Consider the following 20,356-nt stretch of genomic DNA (forward strand, 5'->3'; position numbering starts at 1 on the left):
ACTGAATAAAAACACTACACGTACAAATAGTGCAAATAAGTTATGTATTTTTTTTTAAATGATTCTTGACTAGTATATTGTATTCTATAGTATATGTTTTTTTTAAAGTAGCCTATATGGGAGATTGGCCTCTTCCAGAAGCCATACCCAGCAGGGACACAGTAAAGGGAGGAGCTTTGTGCAAGCGGTTAGTAGGCTACAACGAACATCAACATTGGGGCGTGTAGTTGGATCCTCTGTAGGCTATCTGTTTTCAGACCACCTTCCGTCGTGTCTGTTCAGAATGACTCCATAATGTCAATTGCCTCTTTATAAAAAGAGTAATTTCTATGTTGATCCTTTATTCCTTCCCCTGCCATCGCCACATGAGGTCTTTGCCAGTAGTTTATTAGGTTATGGAGCCTATCATCCAGGGACTGATCAACAGCGACATCTAGCATACGGGACACAAAACATGCACCACAAAATATATTGAACATCAGGTTAGAGGTCTGCGCGGGAATGATTTTTCTATATTCTGTCCCGCTCCCGCATTAATGCCCGCATGCAGGAGGGATAGCCTATTCAGTTTTTCTTTCTGTCTCACGAAAGGAGCACACACACCCAGGGCTCGAATTATCTTTTGTCTTTAAGGGGGTCTCTATCTCATAAAAAGTTGGCACACCCCGCGCATAGCCTAACAAGGCGATACAATGAAATAGCCTAGGCGCAAGTGGCGCTTTTGCGCAGTACAGCGCACGGTAGGCCTAGGCTTTACCTTGACACACGCACACAACAGACATAGATTTTTCATAGAAATTGATTACTTTTAATTAATTTCAACATATTATTGATTGTAATAGTCCATATCTCATTTCAATGTAACAATACAGAGAAATAGACTAAACGATTTAGTCTGCGCCATTCTCAATTTCACAACGTAACTCATTTAAACCAGACCACCGTCTCAGATAGACTATCCTCAGTGTCAAACACAATAATGCATGTAGTGTAACTGAATGACAGAGGATAGCTAGATCATCAGACAACACAATCATTGTAGGCTGCATTATGGGCCATAATTTATGGCTTTGTCAATCAACATAGAATAGGTGAAGCGCAAGTTCAACAGCAAACAGGACTTTTCAGCACGTATCAAACCACGTAGGCTAGCCCAATGAACGCCTATGCAAATCACCAAAAAAAAACACTCACATCGAAGCAATTTGACTCCTTCAAATTTGCGAGTGCTGTCAAATCGATACGGTTTGCTCATTTAGTCTAGTGGTGTGGTGGTGAAGTGTCATGCTGCGTTCAAGAGCGTAGTGTATTTTAATTTAACGTCTTTAATGGTAAGAGATCGCACAGGGATGGATAATGAGCGGTTGTTAAGATTAAATTACAATGCCAGACACCTTCAGATATGTGAGTCCCCCTCAGGTTTTTGACTTTGTTGCTTTCATGGGAGCCAGTCCTCACTCTATGGGAGCTCGGCTCCCTCTGGCTCCCACGTAATTCGAGCCCTGCACACACCTGAGAAAGACTCCAGATGTCAGTTTCTTGGTTCTGAATGTAGGCTAACAACTGAAGTAGGCCTAGTCTGGTGCCCTCTTCCTCTGTCATGCTTTCACAAATTGAACCCACGTAAACGACAATATAGGCTATAGTCCTGCTATCCGTCAGTTATGCTTAAACCGCGTTTTTTAATGCTGCCTAACAGAACATCCAGCTGAACTATAGTTATACACAGTAGGCCTACTTTAATCATTTCCATATTTAATTCTACGCACATATTAAATTTGCGGGAGTGCAGTGAATCGTCGGTTTGTCCCGCACCCGCGAACGCACCTCTGTCATCCCGCCCGCTCCCGCAAAGAGCTTTCAAAAGTTGTCCCGCGCTGCACTCTTTTGCGTCGGGACCCGCGGGTCTACCGCGGGAGTGCAGACCTCTACATCAGGTAGAGCAGATATTTGTGGCCTATTGTCCTCATTTAAGTAGGCCTACCTGTTCAATTTGTATGGTGTCTTTCGTAAATTAATCTGCTTTAGCCTATAGGTCTAACATGTAGGCCTAAAATTTGCCCCACCTGATCAAACAATTGAGGGGCATTTTTTCACACTGTAGGCCTAGTAAAAGAGTCGGCAGGCGAGAGATGGAAGCCTGTAAGTTAGTCTTTGTTTTAGGCTAGGCTATAGCCAGCTATTCTAAGTCGACCTTCCATGGTTTAATATTCTCCAAATATGTTACGATAGAATTAGCCTACGTTTTAAATACAGGATGTAGCCTAACGAGTATTTGAATCGATCCCAGGGAATTTTGCGATTCTTGTGCATAAGCTAGGCCTACTGAAATGTTTCCTGCAGAGAGAGTTTCCCTGTGCTGATGTCGCGACGTCATTCATGACGTTTTCAGGATGCTTATGCAGCTGCGTCATAATGCAGAGCGCTTGACAGTAGGCCTTGGATGATTCATCTAGGCCTACTTAAGGCTAGTTTATCTGGCCTTTCAGAAGTTTCATACCACGAATGACTGACTGTTTAACCACTCTCTAAATCTTTCGCTATGGATGGATCACTAACGGTTGCTTGGTAAGTGAGCAGATTTAGGATTTTTTCTTTGTGTTTTCTAGTAGCCTACAATAGGCCAAATGAAGCCCTAATCATTAGGCTACATCTGCCATGTTTGTTCAACAGGTTGCTATTTTAAACTGCGTGGAGATATGCCTACTTTGTCAGGGTTGAGAAATTCATATTTTTACTTTTTGGAAGCCCACACACATTTTAGGCAGTGTTGCAGTTACCTTGAAAAGGTAATATGATTACTTCTTTAAAAAGTAACTTAGTTACTTTACTGATTACTTGGTTTTAAAAGTAAGTAGATTAGGCTACAAGTTACTTTATTAGTTACATTCATTACTACACCTGCCGCCTCAACAAAAACATTACATACTGATACTGAAATACAGATGAATATGTTTGTCTGTCTAGTCAGTACACCAAATAAGGAAGGCCTAGATAGAAATTATGAGAATAAAATATATAGATTTTGGTAGTTTGGGCTTTTCATGTAGCCTTGGCAACTAAGCCTGAATAATATGCAAATTAAATTATGTTAAACTTACCTCAATGCTGAAGTCATCTGATTGGTTGATTTAGCGAAACAGGCCAATCAAGATGTTCTCTGTCTTCGATGCGCTTCAGGCACACACGCTCCCTTTCTCCCATAGACAAAAGCTCTCTCCCTCTCTATCGTGCGCGCGCTACACTCAGATGCAATCGCGATTTGAACTTTCGGTCTCACGTGTGCGCTCTTGCCCGCTCGCATTAGATTCCGGGAGATTTTATCTAATTTGCAGGCGTGAGGGAGCTGCTATCAATATGCGGGAGACTCCCAGACAGCACTTTTTCGCCAGCACAGAGTTCACAACATACCTTAATGTTGTCATGTTTAGCTGACAAAAACTAAAAACAAAAACTGTATTTCCAGTTAGAAAACGGCATCTGTCTCCTCCCTCCATTGTTGTTGGTGTCGCTGCATGGTATGCCCTCTTACAGTTGTCCTCATGCTGAAAAGTGAACATACTGTACGACGTTACTCCCGAGACTAGAAGAAAACGACAAAAAAGTTATGCACAGTGACTTGGAAAAGTAACTTTAATCTGATTACTGGTTTGGAAATAGTAACGTGTTAGATTACTCGTTTCCGAAAAAAGTGGTCAGATTAGAGTAACGCGTTACTAAGTACTAATCTAATCACTGATAGTGATGTCATTAGTTGTCATTAGTTAGATATGTATTATTGCCTTTTATTAATCAGCACCTATAACACTTTTCATCCCCTGATACAACAAGAGGGGATGCCACCATTCACTGAGATATAGGCGTGAGATTGATAACAGAAGAGACTAACACAGGCGTTGCACAAATAATAAAGTCACAAACCTTATCGGATAAACAACAAACAACAATGGTAATGGTAATAATGGTTTTAAAATGATGAAAGTGGCATGAAAGATCCTTGGTTGGCGGCAGTGACTTTAGAGAACCCTCTGACCATTCATTAGTACCAATGTGGTGGGTAGTCTAGTTGGATGAGGTCAGTGAGGACCTGTTGGGGCAAAAGCGACCATGGCCTAGGTTCTTGAAAAATAAGCCTCTGAATCGGCCATATGCCCCCTCTTGCTGTAGCTGCTCGATGAGGTCTTGAGCGATGGCATGTACCTTCTTCTCACAACAGCCTAGTGTCCAGCTTAGTTTTCTTGTAGAAGAGGACAGCTGTTTAGCCTTTTTGGAAGTATAGCCTTTTATTTATTACAAGCAGGAAACACACATGAGAGAATTCATCCTTAATGATGCAATCACTACTATCAGACATAAAACGCAAAAACCTGAACAATATTATATCTCTATACGTCTGATGCATGTTGGGAACTGTCTGGGAATATTACATTTCTATGAGGAGAAAACAAATCACTCATTACAACATTAGCTATCTTAAAATCAGCTATACATAGCCCATCAGTCTGATGAAGTTATTTATTTATTTATTTTTTAATTGATTTTCTTCTCACCTCAAAAGAACCTTATGAATAGGTTAAATTTGATTCTGCTCCAGTGCCTCAGAAGAACCCTAATGAAATAGGTTTGATTTGATTCTGCTCCAGCGCCTCAAAAGAACCTGTATATAATAGGTTAGATTAGATTCTGCTCCAGAGCCTCAGAAGAACTAGGTTAAATGGGTTAAATTAGATTGAAATAGGTTAAATTAGATTCTGTTGAGCTTTGTGTTTGACCTTGAGTGCTGTTCGATATGGTTTTCTGAGATTTGTTTTACTGTCTACTGTGTAGGTTACTATAAAAAATGCAGACAGGCAAGATCTTATTCCCGGATCGTTCAGCAGCCCACCCCCTGCACAGAGGGCGAGTGAAGATAAACAGGAGCAGCTTGGTTCATTGCGATGTCATTGGTGTCATTGAGAACCTGAGTGATGGGTATGCTAGTTTGTTTGTCTATCTGCATAATTCACCTTTTGTAGAATAATCATTTCATATCACCCAGTGGTTCCCAAATTTGACCTGTAGTTCTGTGTTTTTATCCTGAACCGGTTACACCCCCATTGTATGTACTCAGGGTTCCCTAAGTGAAATGTAAAATTCTATGACTTTTCCCTGACTTTCCCTGACAAAAAAAAAAAAATTCATGACCTACTTTATAATGAATGGTACAATATACCGACCAACGATTTCAGAACAGTCGCATAGCATTCAAGAATCTTTTACTTTTTTTTAGAGCGGGAGATGAAAAAATGGGTATTGAATGAACAAAGTTGGGCTAACCACTCAAGCAAGCAATAAAGCTAATAACCAGATATACATCAATTCTGAGTGGAGATTGTATTTTGGCAAGTCAATTTTAAACTGAGAACAAAATTCTCTGATATTCCATGACTTTGCCTCCAAAATGATAAATTCCCTGACTTTCCATGTCTGGAATAGACTTTCCAAAATTCCATGATATTCCAGAAATTCCATGACCCGTGGGAACCCATATTCTCACACCTTGGGAGCCACTGATATGGCCTATTTTAATATGTTTTTTTGTTTCATAAAATAATTTGTAGAAGACAAATGTATTCTTTCGAGTCTTTTTTCTAACTACACGATTCAATGTGTTGTTCTAGACAATGGAATGTCTTGACAAAGGACATGCAAGATGTAAGTTTTAACAGCTTATACACATGAATTTCCTTACCCTCTGCAGTGCATAACTCCACTCTTACTGGCTTAATTTTTCTTGTCTATATTAGATGACAAGACTGGAATTTGTAAAAACATGCTTAGGCCTGATTTCTTACTTGTCAAAGTCTACATTCAAGAGGTACTTACCAGTCGTTGAAATTTTGGAGTCCTGTAAACTTCACACTGACGATTCCTATGACTCTCAGAAGTCACCAGAGGCTCCTGTGTCACCTCAGGCCTCATGTAATGAGTAAGTGATGCAGTTTTTACAATTCTTGAACCAGTGCAACAATACAGAACAAAGTGCTTTAAAGCTATTTTATTTAAAGCTATCAAATTATTAACTTCCCCTGAACACTGCTTTCACAGCTCTCCTTTGGACACACCCTATAACCACTACATCCTTGCTCAAATTGTTGAAGAGGTGAAATTGGCCCTTTTTGTGGCTATTAAAAGGATCACCTCAAGCAAAGATTCAACTCAGTCTAGTAAAGGGATGATGCTAGAAGAGGAAACGGTTAAAGCAATCTATGAAAGATTAGACACATTGAACATTTTAGCCAATGTCCACAACCATGAAGAAGTGGTGCTAGATTCAGAAGCTAGAGCCATGACTGTGCAGGTGGTGATATCTGTCTTAAATCTCATTGAGAGCTCCAATCTCAACAAGGAGCAGGCAGGAGAAATATCCAAAGTCTTACATGAAATTGCTGCAAAGATCAAAATATTGGCCTCTCCAAAGACCTCAAAACAAAACCTTTCATTTGGTTCTCCTTCCATCAGCTGCCCTTTAAAAGGGGAGCTGTACTTGCAGCTTTCCCCTGACTTCCCTGTTAAAGTTTCCCAGACCGTTCTTGCGATGCTTCTCAGAGGTAAAAACAACTCAGAAGCACTGGAGGACAGGACCTGCCACTCAAACTCCTTGCCGTCAACTACACCAAAGCATCGACCTGATTTATCCTACATTGTGACTGTTGATTCTATCGTATTCAAAATAGTCATTACCATTCTTGCGAGCCTTGCTTTAATACCTGGATTCAATGATGAGATAATTTTTTCCTCTGCCATGGACATGTTCCATAAGATTCTAAATGAGGTTGAGCAGTTCATGACTTTATCAAAGACCTCTGTACGGAAAAACAAAACAGATATTGCAAGTCTACAGCCATCCCAACATTCTTTAGAAGATGATGTCACCACTATGTGCACAAAAAAGGTTATCCTCCAGATTTACCATGCATACCTGTCAAATCGGTCAAAAGTGGAACAGCACAAAACGGCACCAGGAAGGGAGTCAGAGGTGTCTGTTGTTGACCATGTGATGATCCAGCTCAATACGCTTGCTGACACTAGGTCATCTACACAACAGCCTTTCCAATCTAACCTTGATGGTTCTAATGAAAGCACCAAGAAAGTGATAAGTCCAGATTTTCAGAGCATGGCTCACAGAAAGGTGAGCAAAGTGTTGGCTGAGTTGGATACCTTCAGAGAGAAGGCATCCTTGGGTCATGTTGATTCTTTTGCTGCGGACATTGTGGAAACAGTGATGGAATGTCTACAAGATCTCTCGCATATCATTGAAACTGTGAATTCTGTCTATGCTCATCACATCTACCAGAACATTGAGAGCAAGATTAGAGATTTCATTCTGAAACAAGGACAGGATGCATGTTCATTCCAAAGAATGACTTCCCAGAAAACAACAGTGCATGATCTACATCTCAAAGAACACGCACCACAAGGAGTTGTTTGTTCATCACTTGCTTCAGTGGAAGAATTACACCTATTTGAATCTCACACTGAAACTACACGTGAGGCTGATGTCATCTCTTACACCGAAGAGGTCATAAGAGGGGTGGTGACTCTCTTTGTTCTTGAGGAAATTAAAAGATTAAGATCAACCTTGGTGGATGGACTTTCCACACCTTCAGAGAGTAAAGAGGCCATAGCTAGAATTCTTTCCCAAATTGAAGACCCACAAGATGTAAACAGAATGCAGGGCTATATTAGGAGGAGGATGAAGACACTTTCAAGTGAGGAGTTTGAACTTAAAGCCATCCGTGCCGTGAGCGATGTTCTCCTTAATAAGAGAGACAGGGCTGTCTCTGCAGAATCTAGCCAAACCTCTCATTTACCACAAACTATGGAACACCATGTCTCTTCTATTACAAAATCTGCAATCCATCTCCTGCAGAAAATGCAGAGATACCAAGATGGCTATGCCAAGAATTCATGTTCTTCTGGTATGTTTCAAACTGTGCAAGATAAGGTAAAAGATTTTTTCATATTGAAAGAAGGACATGTTTCCAAAGAGGAAAGCCACACAAAGCTTGAAAATCAGGTTGAACAACAAGCTGAAGTGTCTTCCTTATCTGTCAAACCATTACCACAACAAAGCTTGGATGATTTTGATTTGACAAATGAATTTGAAAGCAGACCTGCATCCCCACCAAGAGGTTTGAGTGAGAACCTTCCTCCTGATGAAGTTCCCGGTAACAAAATGGATGAGGATGTGGATGCTGGTTCATGTATGAAAGATGTGTTCAAGAAAGTGCTGACTTTGTACATACACAAGGCAAAGAAAAAGGAGAAGGAAGATGTAAGTCCTGTGGATGATGACCTAATTACTGAGTCTGTCAATAGTATCCACTCGCAACTGGAAAGTACATTGGGCTCCCACTCATCCTCATCGTATTATATACCTGAAAAAACTCTGTGTGAACACATTCTTTGTGGCCATAACTGTCATTCTAAACAAAGTAGCGAAAGTAGCTCGAGTTCTTCAGAGGCCTTTAGTCTGTCGTCAGAGACCATTAAGAGGCTCTCCAGTGAGGAATTTTATGTGAAACCCAATGAACTGGTGAACGAGGTACTTTGTGAAAGAATGGAAGACTCTTCCTTTGCATCTACCTCATCTTTGACCTCATCTTTGACCTCATCTATGGACCAGACCTCTAGTGTTACACTAACAGTCATTGATACACTAAAGACACTCCTGTGTTACACACCACCATGTCTAAGAAGAACTGAGACCATGTCAGAGATGAGTTCAGACCAGAGTGAAACCTCAGGCAGTGACGATCTGTCTGCATATTATACAGAAAAGGAAAAAACTTCATATGTGTCTTCTTTGTTGAAGGAAGTACAAGAAAAGATTAAAGAGTTTTTCAATCTATACAAAAAGTCATCGTTCATATCCGTGTCTAGTACATCGGAAGTGGATGGAGGGTCTATTACTGGGACAGCAAAGCCTGGAGCAGGATATGATACATCCATATCAAAGCAGAGGTGCTCCAGCAAAAATGCGATGTCTGATGGTATCGCATGTCAGTTATGTCAGGACACAACCTCAGAGGCTGCCTTAGATCAGGAGTTCATCTCTAGTGGGGAAATGGAGATGTTTTCGTGTGACCTTACATATAAGTTGGTCAGTCTGCTGAGAAAGAACACTTGCCAGAGACCAAGCCTGCCTACTGATCTAGGTCCTCCATTATTGTGCAGAGGAAATTATGAGACAGACAAAAGTGCTTCTCTTAAGGATCCCTACATGTTTGTTGAGGCGTCTGTGAAATGTTTCTTGCATCAGCTGCTGTTCCCATCATGTCCAAGCAAAGTGATTGACCCAGAGGACTTCATCCAGAGAACCCCAAGCTCCAACCCCTGCATGGCAAAGGCAGTACATGAAAGCTGCTCTGGAGACTCTACCTGTTCCTCCCATGATGCCAAGAGCATCCCAGCTGTTGGTTTATCCACACAGTATGTTGAGAATCCTTCTGTCAAGGATGTCGCATGCTCCACCAGCTCTTTAGGGTTGATCATTGGCTTACACACTGATTCAGCAAATAAATTAAGAAAGCCAAAGAGAAAAGTAAAAACTGAAGTGAAGATCTGCATCAAACCCAAAATAAGGACTCTGAGGATCAACAACAAGGTACAGTGAAGTTAACTCAAAACTATTTTTAACACTACTGCAAAAATAACAAGAAATGTGTTTTTTTATTGCCCATTCCATTATGCTGCTATTGTGTAAAATGAAGTTCTGTCTTGAGGAATGAGTCAAGTCAATATTATCTGTTTGTGATTTCAGTATTTATCTAAGAAAAATGCAGTGAGTCCAATGTTGTTTGAGGCATATGCAAGAGCAAGCATCCTGCAAGAAAATTATATGCAGAAGGGGACAACAGGTAAGTCCTCAGTAAACAAAATAGTTTGTTCCACAGACCAGAGAATGCACAGATGTGCCATACAGATATCCACTTATATGATACTTTGCTATAATGGACAGAGATCTATTTCCATTGTAAACATTCCAGATTGTATATGGTATATAGATTGTATTATATTGAAATTAAACAAATTAGATATTTGTTCATGTCATAGAAAGCTTGAATAAAAAATCTTTTCACACTTGTCACACTTTTCACAAGTCACAAACCCATTGACAGGGAAACAGTTCATTGCAGATTCTCACTGCAGATCACTGCTCATTGTGTTATATGTAAAACAGAATTTATACATGTGTATAGATTATAATTGTGTATGTTTAGTAGTCTATGTCATTATCGCCAAGTACAAGTACAATCAGTCTCAGTACATTTTCAACACATCCTCTTTTCAGTTGGTGAAAAGGTAGTTTTGTTTGTAGTCTGTGACCTGACATGTGGTTATGGAAGTCTGAGGTGTATCCTTCTGCAGGTCTTCACAATGAAAGACATCCCACCTCATCCAGTCAGACAGAGAAAAACTCCACTGTTCCCACTCTTCTGGAGGGCCAAGGAATTTTTCAGATCTGTCTCCAACGTGGTGTCTAAAAGTATCAAGATATCCAGATGAAAATGACATTTTATCTGATATTTAAACAATATAATTTATTTTCCTTCACAATAAACTTTGCAGCAAATATCTCTGTGTGTGCGTGTTTGAATTTAATCTTTGTATCTTTGTTGTACTCTACACCATTTCATATCACACTGTTTTATAGGTAAATAATATAGCACATTCTAATAATGCTAAAGATACAGTATGTTTCTGGTGGATGAAAAGTTTAGACTTGTACAAAACTTGGACATTCTAAGTAAACAAATTAAGTATTTATTTTTTAATAATGCAAGTGATGTAGTGCAATAGTACACTAATGCCTGCTTTTGCATACTGTACAATATGGAAACCAAACATACGCTACTGGTATGGCCAGTAACGTGTTATATTCCTCCTCCACCACACTGAACACCTTACGTTTAGTTATAAACTTCTAGGTTTATATTCTTAATCATGATTATACAAATGAATCCACTGCTGTATGCCTATATTATGTCATTAAATTGAATAGATGTACATTTATAAAGCTTATGCCATTACATTTATTAGATGTAGGCCTACATTTTTAAAAACCTGACTTTAGCCAACTTCCTTTTATTTATCTACCATTGTGTGGTGTACTGCGTGCCACTCTTGACAGTTGTGATGCCATTCCAGGTAATTGCATCAAGCCTCTGCACCAAAATCATTGACAAATGCTGGGAAGTCTGAAACAGGTAGGCTAGTCTACTCCTTGGCCTCGACTACTGCTCGAAACGTAAGAGACCTAGAAGGATGACCAGAATGCTCCTTCAGGACATGGCAGGCTATTTTCCTTGGAACCCTCTCATTTTTAAGTAGCCTAAAACGGAAACCCATAGGCTATTTGGCGAACGATTTCAGAACGCCCGTGCGTAACAATTGATTACACGTAGAACACTGTAATGTAGAATGGTGAGTTTCTCATAATGAGGGCTCGTTTACACGTATATTAATATAGGCTATTATTAAACGCATAGCCTACTTTTGTCAGTCTACAACCTCTTCTCGACGACCTCAGTTGAAAGTAAAAGGTAAGGTCGAATATAGCCTTCAGTTGACTAGAATAACGAAATTTTAACTGAATGTATGATTGTGTATGTCCTAAATAATCGTGTGGTAGACAAAACGGACAAGTAGGTAATAGCTATGTAAATGACACAGACACGAGTTCACGCAGCCCGCTTTGATGGAAAAACAAAAAGATAGCTTGTTTTAACATGAGTAGGCCTACAGGCGTAGCCTATGCGCGCTAAGCTTAAAATTAGGTGTATGCGTGGCCATCTGCTGCCGTGTGTTTTTAGCCTAATATTTAGTGTAGGCTAGTTCACCCTATTTAGTTTAGGGTGTCATTTCCAAAAATGTAAAATGATCAAATGTACCGTGTGTGTAACTCAGACTAATTCTGATTGTGTAGGCCAATCCATGGTAGGCTAAGTTGAGAATTTCTAAATTTGTATTAGATATTTTCTGGGTGGATTCCTTTTTATTAGTGTTTAATAATTCAATTCAATTCAAAGCACTTTATTTGTTCCCAAGGGGCAATTTAAAAGGGCGCATTACAGTAGCTTATTCAGTGATTCAAGGAACAAGGGACACAATCAACCACATAAATATTTATGTAGCCTACGTCTTTGTATCCCTCTTCTTTCCTGTGAAGGATTTTTAAAAAAATGTCTGAAAGAAGCCCTACCCAAGGTCATCCTGCAGCCTGTCAAGAACACAAAAGAGTGAAGATCAACAGAAGTAGCTCTGTTCACTGCGATATCATTGCTGTCATAGAGAAATTAAGTGATGAGTATGTCCATATATTTTCTTAATCATAAGCATGTAGATTTGGGGCAGAACATAAATATTTGTGAAGGCCCTATGTTACAGGGCCAGATAAAGGAGTATTTCCTGTGACACAGCAATGCTGTTCGCATCAGAATTTGTTTATCTGCAGGGTGTTGTACTCCTGTGACAAAGTCTGTTGATTCGTTTTGGTGTAACTGTTAAACTGGATTTTTTTATTGATGTCTTTCTCTTCCAGACAGTGGACTGTTGTGACAAGTGGAATGCAGGATGTAAGTTTTTACGGCAGTTCTTCTGCGATAATATCTGCACTTACATACTAAAAATATGCCTCTTCCTTTACCGCTTGAGTGTCGACTGGTTCTCATAATGTTGTTTCTTCTTAGCAGATGATGAGACTGGACTTTGTAGAATTATGCTTAGGCTTTATTTCACATTTGTCGAAATCTACATTTAAGAAGTTTAAACCAGTTGTTGTCCAAATCATGGACTATGATGCAACTTACTTGGAGGATTCTCAGCTGCCTCAGAGCTCATCTGATGCTGCTGTATTTAAAGGGTAAGAAAAAAAGTTTGATGGCTCTTGAAAAACTACAACTTAAGTGTGATTTACAATAGACACAAAATAATTAAACTTGTCATAATTCTAATTTCGTAGGTCTCCTTCAAATTTACCTTTTGTCCGCACATTACGTGGACAAATTCGTCAGGAGGTCAAGAAGGCCTTCATTGTGACTCTGGAAAGGATTTCCCTAAGCACTCCACCCACTGGACCTGGTGCTGATGGGAGAGGCCCAGCTCTTCAACTAGAGGAGGAGACCTTAAAAGTGCTCACCAAGAGACTGGATGCACGGATATTGGCTGCCAGTGGCCTTTCTGGGGAAGAACAGCTCCTCAAAAAGGCAAGAGATATCACAAAGAAAGTGGTGATTGCGGTTTTGACTCTCATTGAGAGCTCCTGTCTCCATTACGAGCATCCTGAAGCAACCACTATCCTGTTACATGCACTGGCCAAGAAGACCAAACTCCTGGCATCTTCAAAAGCCTCTAAAAGCGCACTCCATCCTGGCTTTTCCTTTGGCTCCAGCTCTTTGAAGAAGGTGCCTCCCCTTCTGCTCACCGCTGACTTTAAGACAAAGGCCACCAAAACTGTACTCCATGTGCTTCTACAACATGTCAAGTGTCCATTTGTGGATTGCACAGCCAAACAACCAAATGTGTTAAAAGCAGAGAAGATAGCATCGCCAAAGAAGTGTGCTGTATTACCCTACATCGTTACAACAGATAGTCTCACAACAGGCATAGTTGGCACTGTTCTTGACATCCTGGTTGCAGTGTCAGAAATCGGTGAAGAGAGTATTTCTTTGTCTGCCACCGACATGTTTGGCAAAGTACAGCATAAAGTCAAGCACTTTTTGATCTTGCATAAGGAAACTGGAATGGGAAATGAAAAGGGAAGTGGAGGTTCTCAGCCATTCAAACAAAGCTCAAAAGCTGCTGGAGACATGGAAACAGAAATGAGTCTTGCAGCCACTGAATGTGTTGACGATGTGATGCTCCGTCTGAATGAACTTCCTAGCACCAGGAGGGGAAAAGTAAATGGTACAGGCAGTATTGCTTCTTCCACTGACAAGATAGGACCAAAGAAAAGTGCAAAGGATTTAAAGTTAAAAATATGGGCAGCAATTGAAACTCCACTTTCCTTAAGCGATCAATGCTGTTCACAGAAAGGGCTGTCAGAGGAGTGTTATACTGGTCAGAGACATGGCAAACAAGATGCAGGACACAAGGAGAGGACTTCCCCAAGGGTCAGGCCCTCTCCCAAGAGGCCCTCTCCCAAGAAACCCTCAAAGGATTTTCATTTAACAGCAGGAAGAAAGAGCACAGTTTACTTTGATAAACAAAGTTCATGTGAGAATGTACTTCCAGCTGAAACTCATTGTGACAAAATGGTGGTGGACCATAACAACACTGAGCCGCAAACTAAAGATGTTGTCAGAAAGGTTATGACTCTGCGTATTCATGAAGTGATCAGGAAGGAGCGTTCACATTCACAGGACATTGTTCTCTACGAAGAGGATATAGCACGTTTTCGCCCATTTGCATCTACTGTGGAAATAACTCCCACCTTGACCAGGATAACTGAGCCTGAGATAGGGGTGGGTACACCAGTTGCTACTGCATGGTCTGCTTCACAGAAGAAGGATAAGTGCATGTCACAGAAACCCTCTACTACAGCAAAGAGAGCTGAAGCTGATGGAATGGGCCAGGTTTTGGCAAGGTTGGAATATTTCATTAACAATGGAGGGCTTCGGCAGTTTTCCTTTGACCTTACCAATCAGGTGTGTCATCTACTGAAAAAGAACACCTGCCAGAGATGCAACCTGCTGGCTGGCCGAAGCGTTTCCGACACAGATCTGCCATCACTGCAGAGACGAAATGATGCATACATGTTAACTGAGGAGTCTGTGAAAAAGTTCTTGCATCAGCTGCTGTTCCCATCTTGCCCATGTAGAGTGTGTGTCCCAGAGGACTTCATCCAGGGAACCCCGAGCTCCAACCCCTGCATGGCAAAGGAAGCACATGGAAGCTGCTCTGGAGACTCTATCTGTTCCTCTCATGCCCTGGATGAAACAACTAAATTGCACTTGCTGATAGACCGGCTTGTGAGCGAAACAATGAGAGTGCTTTCTGAAATATTAGCAGCTCGGGCGCGGCCTCCTTGCTCATGCCAGAGCATACATTTCAACGAGTTGGCAACGAAGCCGGAGGAAGCTGGAATGGTGATCATGGCTTCCAGTGAGGTTGAACTTCCCAGCCCCAGCGCAGGCCAAAGAAGCAAGGTTGCTGCTTGCCCCAACAGATCTTTTGAGATGTCTGACACTGACTGGGTTGACATCAACCCATGCACTGGAGAAGAGAGAAAGAAGATAAAAAAGAACAAAAAATCAAATGTGTCTAGGAGGATCAATGGAAAGGTAAACATAGTCAGAGTTGTAAAGCATATATACTAAATTCTAAATGTAATGTAACAGATATTAACCCTTTGACAAGGGCTTGTCCCAAAAACTTGAGTTTACATGGGTCACCAAGTAAGACAAAACCACTGCTGCATATAATATGCGGTATTTTGAATGCATTGTGATGTAAAATGGTTCTTTTACATTGCAGCGCCTCTCTAAGAAAAATGCTGTGTCCCCAATGGTGCTGATACAGGACACAAACACATCAGCAATAAATCCACAAGAGGGTAATTTGCAGGAGGATCCTTCATCTACAGCTACAGTTGGACATAGTAACAAAAATAACAATGGATCTACATACATTAATTTGTCAGATGATGATTTTCATTAATTTATTCAGCTTATATTATTGTTTTGTCAATAAGTAATAGACAAAGTAGAGTATTGATATAATAGGTGTTCTCTAACATGGACAAGGCCTTGACTTGAAAAAAAAAAATGTCTTTAAAGGCCTTAAATGCAAAGAGAGTGGAACAGGAAAGCTTCTGATAGTAGCCTGTTGAGATTCTGACAAGGAGTTTTACTTCTAGTCAGTTTAATTATGTTGTGAATTATTTATCATAAACGTTGGCAAGCTTTCATTTTGAAACACTTCCTGCTCCATTGTAGGTCAGGGCAGCAAAGCACAAACCTCCACATCCCAGACAGAAAAGGGCTCTGAGGAGAAATCCAAGAAACAAAACATTTTTGCCAGATTCTTTTCATCCATCTCCAAGTCTGTACGGAAATGCTTTAAAAAGTGCAGAAGAACCTAATTTTTAATTTTAATTTTCTATTCTATTTTATTTTATTTTATTTTGTTTTCACATTTTCAATAAAACAAATAAACCATAATATGTTTTTGAAGCTTTTTAATGAAGCCAGCACAGATGCATTACAAACAATTACCACATAGGGGTGCCATTTCACAATGAAAGGTTACACTGGTAATAAGTAGGCTTCCTGCATGACCCATTCCGAATGAATTGCCTCTGATATAAATACAACACATTGGGCTTGGCAAAAAATTTGGCAATACTACTTTCACACAAGTGATGGCACCCCTGCAGACGCACAGACACACACACACACACACACACAGCAGGCCCAGTTAGGAGGAGGACACAGTTAAGGTACATAGCACCTACAATTATTATATTCGGGTCCAGATTTATTATTTCTCCCAACTCGGACTCATTGGTCTTGGCTCATTTTCTGTGAAGAACATAAAAAATAACTTATTTTGAATGACTCCCCCCCCCCACACACACACACATAACTATTGCATAAACATGCATTTGACAAGTCAAAGGCCTTGTTGTCTTCAGGGGTGCTCCTAGCCCACTATGACCCCGCACTCCCACTGGCGATTGCTGCTGATGCTTCACCATTTGGCCTCGGTATTGTCAGTCAGCAGTATTGTCTTAAAGATACCAAGATGGAACTGAGCGCCCAGTCTGTTTTGCATCGCGAGCTCTGGCACCAGCTGAGAAAAAGTACGCCCATTTGGAAAAAGAGGCCCTGGTAGTCTAAGCAGATTGCCACTGCCCCACACGGTGCTAGATCCCGTCACTCCCCCTGAGCTGGTGTGTCGGATGCAGCAGTTTCAGACAGCACCCATAACAAGCACCCAATTAAAAGATTGGACCCGACGTGACTCCCTTCTGGCCCGGGTCTGCCAGTACGTCATGGGAGGGTGGCCCTGCTGGAGATATTCAGCCCTATTTCAAGAGGTGTGAAGATCGAGCTCACAATTGAGAACGGAGTCCTTTTATGGGGGCTTTGCGTCATCATCCCACCACAAGGACGGCAGGCTCTGCTGGAGGAGCTGCATGAGGCGCACCCAGGGGCATCAAGGATGAAAGCTGTAGTGCGGGCTTACATGTGGTGGCTTGGACTGGATACAGTCCCTGTACACGCTTGCACATTGACTATGCTGGCCCGTTCCTAGGAGAAATGTTTTTGGTGCTTATGGATGCTCATTCGAAGTGGTTGGAAGTGAAGTCAGCCACATCAGCAGCAACAGTGGAGCACCTCAGAGAGGTTTTCAGTGCACATGGCCTTCCATATACCATAGTGTCCGATAATGCCACTGTCTTCCACCAGCTCTGACCAGCTCTGAATTTAAGGGGTTTTTGAAGATGAATGGTGTTCGTCACCTCACCTCCGCCCCCTACCACCCATCCTCAAATGGACTGGTGGAGAGGGCAGTGCAGTCACTGAAGAAATCACTTAAGAAGATAACAGGTGGAACACTGAGAGAAAGGTTAGCAAGATTCCTGGCAGCATACCGTTTCATCCCACACGCCACCACTGGTCTCTCCCCTGCAGAGTTGATGTTTGGTCGGCGTGTGCGCACCAGGTGGGATCTGTTGTGGCCTGACTGACATGCAACCGAAAGTCCTCCGTAGTCAAGAGAGAATGGTAGCCAACTCAAAAAGACACCCAGTCAGTCGGGAGTTGCCACTCAGAACAACAGTGTGGGTAAGAGACTTCTCGGGAAGGGAGAAGTGGCTGCCTGGCATGGTGATCGACAAGACAGGGCCGCTCTCTTACAGAGTGGAGGTAGCTGGCAATGTGTAGCGTCGTCATGTGGACCACCTACTGTGCCGACGCACCTCTCCATTAGCCGAGGAGGAGTGGGATCCAGGTAATGAGCAGCAGAGCATCCTCCCGCTAGAGCCCCCTACTCCGGAGGGCACCACTGCAGGTCAGCCAGACGGTGAGGACATCCCACATCCCGATACGGGGGAGCCCGCTAAAGCTGGGTCTAATGTTGTCCCCTGGCGGTCGATAAGAGTCTGCAATGCACCTGTTCGTTTAGATTTGTAGTTTGGAGCGGGAGGCCCGCGGGAGTGAGGGCAGTCTACCCCTCACTCTCAGTTAGTTCTGGTTAGCTTACTGAAGTTGTTATTTCGTTTGCCAGGAAAATTAAGTGTACCTAGGGGGAAAAAAACAAAGAAAGAAAAAGGGACTTATTTTGAACTATGGGGGGAGGGATGTCATAATGTGGGGGGTTTTATGTGAGGTATACTGTTTTTGAATTGCCTGAGTGTGCGTGTGGTGTGAGAGCAAGAGTGAGTTATGACATATGGGGGTGTCGTGGGGGTAGTTTTGAGGTGATGAAAAACGTATTGTATGTTACGACTCTGCAACGACTCTGTTCAATAAAGCACTGGAGTTGTGCCCGGTGTTGAGAAGCATCTTGGAATGGACATTACTTTAATTGTTGTTGAGGTCACAACAGTATGTTTTCTATTTCTGTAAATGTGCATTGAAGGGGGGGCAGTTGGTATGTGGGTACAATCAATGTCATCCACTCCATAGCACTATTGTAAAGCAGAAGAGCCTGATCAGCTGGAGACTTCGCTCACTGCCATGCACAACTGAAAGGCTGAGGAAGTCATTTGTCCCCAGGGCCATTGAACTGTTCAACGCTTCACTTAAGGGTAGAGGAGAGATAGACTTCTCTGCATAGTCTGTTTACATGCTATATTAGCACATTTGCAAAACCCCTCCCTCCCTCCTGGACTGTGGCCGTACTTGATGCTTAATTGCCTTATACCAAAGTCCTTTTAGGCCAAGTCCCTCCACTCGGCGGCCATATACCAACGTTTTATGGGCACTCATCGGGCACAGTCTTTGGGTCGAACTGCGCGTGCGCAAGGCTTCACGACACCAATCTTGCTCCAGTGGCGAGATCACAACACATGATTGGCACGATGTCTTCACAACACACCATATGATTGGCTCAATGTATTCACATGTCGACGTTTTGCCGAGGAAGGGGTGGGATATGTGTAGACAACGGCCATATTGGCGTGACAAACTAGCCCCATGCATTTCTATGGAGTATTTTTTGAGTGCTGTGTCTCCACATTAGAAAGTCTCTGCTTATACTCAATACTTGACCAATGGCTGTAACCCTTTTACCTCAACCTATTCTTGCACTGACATAGTTTTGTTATATTATCTTGTCTACATTATACATTATTCTCTTATATGTCCATATTACTATCCCCACCCCTTCATCTGATATATTGCATCTTGCTTGTGTCTGTTGAGGGGTCAACGACCATGGCACCCTTGACAGGGACAACAAGGAAGCAATCATCCTCAGCTGCTCTCTGAATTACAGGCTCAGTCCCTGCCCTGTCATGCTTGATCATCCTTAAGCACACTATGTTGATATTTGATATTTGATATTTGATTTAGTTTTTTATAGTATATTATATATATATTGTAATATATATAGTATATTGTATAATATATTTATATGTATATTACTTTTTCTACTGTAAGTGCATGTTGTGTGTGATGTCTGTATGCTTCTGAGACCTTGATTTTCCCCTTACTCAATAAAGTATCTATCTATCTATCTTTTTTTTTTTTTAAGTATATTTTTTGGGCTTTTTATGCCTTTAATGATAGGACAGTAGAGAGTGACAGGAGGCGAATGGGAGAGAAAGCAGGGGTGGGATCCGGAAAGGACCACAGGGCGGGAATCGAACCCGGGTCACGGTGCAGGTGCCCCAGCCAGTTGCGCCACAGCTGGGGCCTATCTATCTATCTTGATGATTGTTATTTCAGCATTGGAAATGTAGGTATTGACAGCTAATGCTATGGCTGTATGAAATGATTGATCCTGTTGCCAAGGTTTGTAATATTGTGAGGAGTCTTACACCTGCATTTATGAGGTGGAGAATTTTCACCGCAAAACAGGTGAGCTTTCACAGGGAGTTTTCATACATACTGTACAGGGAAATACATAATTAGACGCACTTTAATCCTGCCGACTACGCACTCTATTTTTGGGCAGCCGTGGCCTACTGGTTAGCGCTTTGGACTTGTAACCGGAGGGTTGCCAGTTTGAACCCTGACCAGTAGGCATGGCTGAAGTGCTCTTGAGCAAGGCACCTAATGCCGGGATTAGTGTGTGCTTTTGTTCACTGTGTGCTAAGTGTGTTTCACTAATTCATGTATTGGGATAAATGCAGAGACTAAAT

At 41.7% G+C, this 20,356-nt stretch overlaps 2 protein-coding genes across 2 annotated transcripts; both read left to right on the forward strand.

Annotated features, from left to right (window-relative positions):
- The first annotated feature begins 2,131 nt into the window (after nucleotides 1-2,131).
- Nucleotides 2,132-10,620, forward strand: LOC121715894. Its single transcript, XM_042101923.1, has 7 exons — nucleotides 2,132-2,568; nucleotides 4,828-4,971; nucleotides 5,661-5,694; nucleotides 5,787-5,968; nucleotides 6,088-9,649; nucleotides 9,806-9,902; nucleotides 10,414-10,620. The coding sequence occupies exons 2-7, from the start codon at nucleotides 4,841-4,843 to the stop codon at nucleotides 10,527-10,529; spliced, it is 4,122 nt and encodes a 1,373-aa protein (XP_041957857.1). The 5' UTR covers nucleotides 2,132-2,568; nucleotides 4,828-4,840; the 3' UTR covers nucleotides 10,530-10,620.
- Nucleotides 10,621-11,169: 549 nt separating this feature from the next.
- Nucleotides 11,170-16,126, forward strand: LOC121715693. Its single transcript, XM_042101583.1, has 7 exons — nucleotides 11,170-11,588; nucleotides 12,215-12,352; nucleotides 12,587-12,620; nucleotides 12,735-12,907; nucleotides 13,007-15,326; nucleotides 15,520-15,598; nucleotides 15,981-16,126. The coding sequence occupies exons 2-7, from the start codon at nucleotides 12,228-12,230 to the stop codon at nucleotides 16,124-16,126; spliced, it is 2,877 nt and encodes a 958-aa protein (XP_041957517.1). The 5' UTR covers nucleotides 11,170-11,588; nucleotides 12,215-12,227.
- The last annotated feature ends 4,230 nt before the right edge of the window (nucleotides 16,127-20,356 follow it).

Source organism: Alosa sapidissima, chromosome 8 (assembly GCF_018492685.1).
Source record: "Alosa sapidissima isolate fAloSap1 chromosome 8, fAloSap1.pri, whole genome shotgun sequence".
NCBI classification, from domain to species: domain Eukaryota; kingdom Metazoa; phylum Chordata; class Actinopteri; order Clupeiformes; family Clupeidae; genus Alosa; species Alosa sapidissima.

What these genes read in the sequence shown, in the direction of transcription:
- LOC121715894 (XM_042101923.1), top strand. Translation starts at nt 4,841, where the DNA reads ATGCAGACAGGCAAGATCTTATTCCCGGATCGTTCAGCAGCCCACCCC. An exon ending in ATTGAGAACCTGAGTGATGG is followed by an intron (nt 4,972 to 5,660) that starts GTATGCTAGTTT and finishes GTGTTGTTCTAG; the next exon opens with ACAATGGAATGTCTTGACAA. An exon ending in CCTCAGGCCTCATGTAATGA is followed by an intron (nt 5,969 to 6,087) that starts GTAAGTGATGCA and finishes CTGCTTTCACAG; the next exon opens with CTCTCCTTTGGACACACCCT.
- LOC121715693 (XM_042101583.1), top strand. Translation starts at nt 12,228, where the DNA reads ATGTCTGAAAGAAGCCCTACCCAAGGTCATCCTGCAGCCTGTCAAGAA. An exon ending in TGACAAGTGGAATGCAGGAT is followed by an intron (nt 12,621 to 12,734) that starts GTAAGTTTTTAC and finishes GTTTCTTCTTAG; the next exon opens with CAGATGATGAGACTGGACTT. An exon ending in CTAGGAGGATCAATGGAAAG is followed by an intron (nt 15,327 to 15,519) that starts GTAAACATAGTC and finishes TTTACATTGCAG; the next exon opens with CGCCTCTCTAAGAAAAATGC.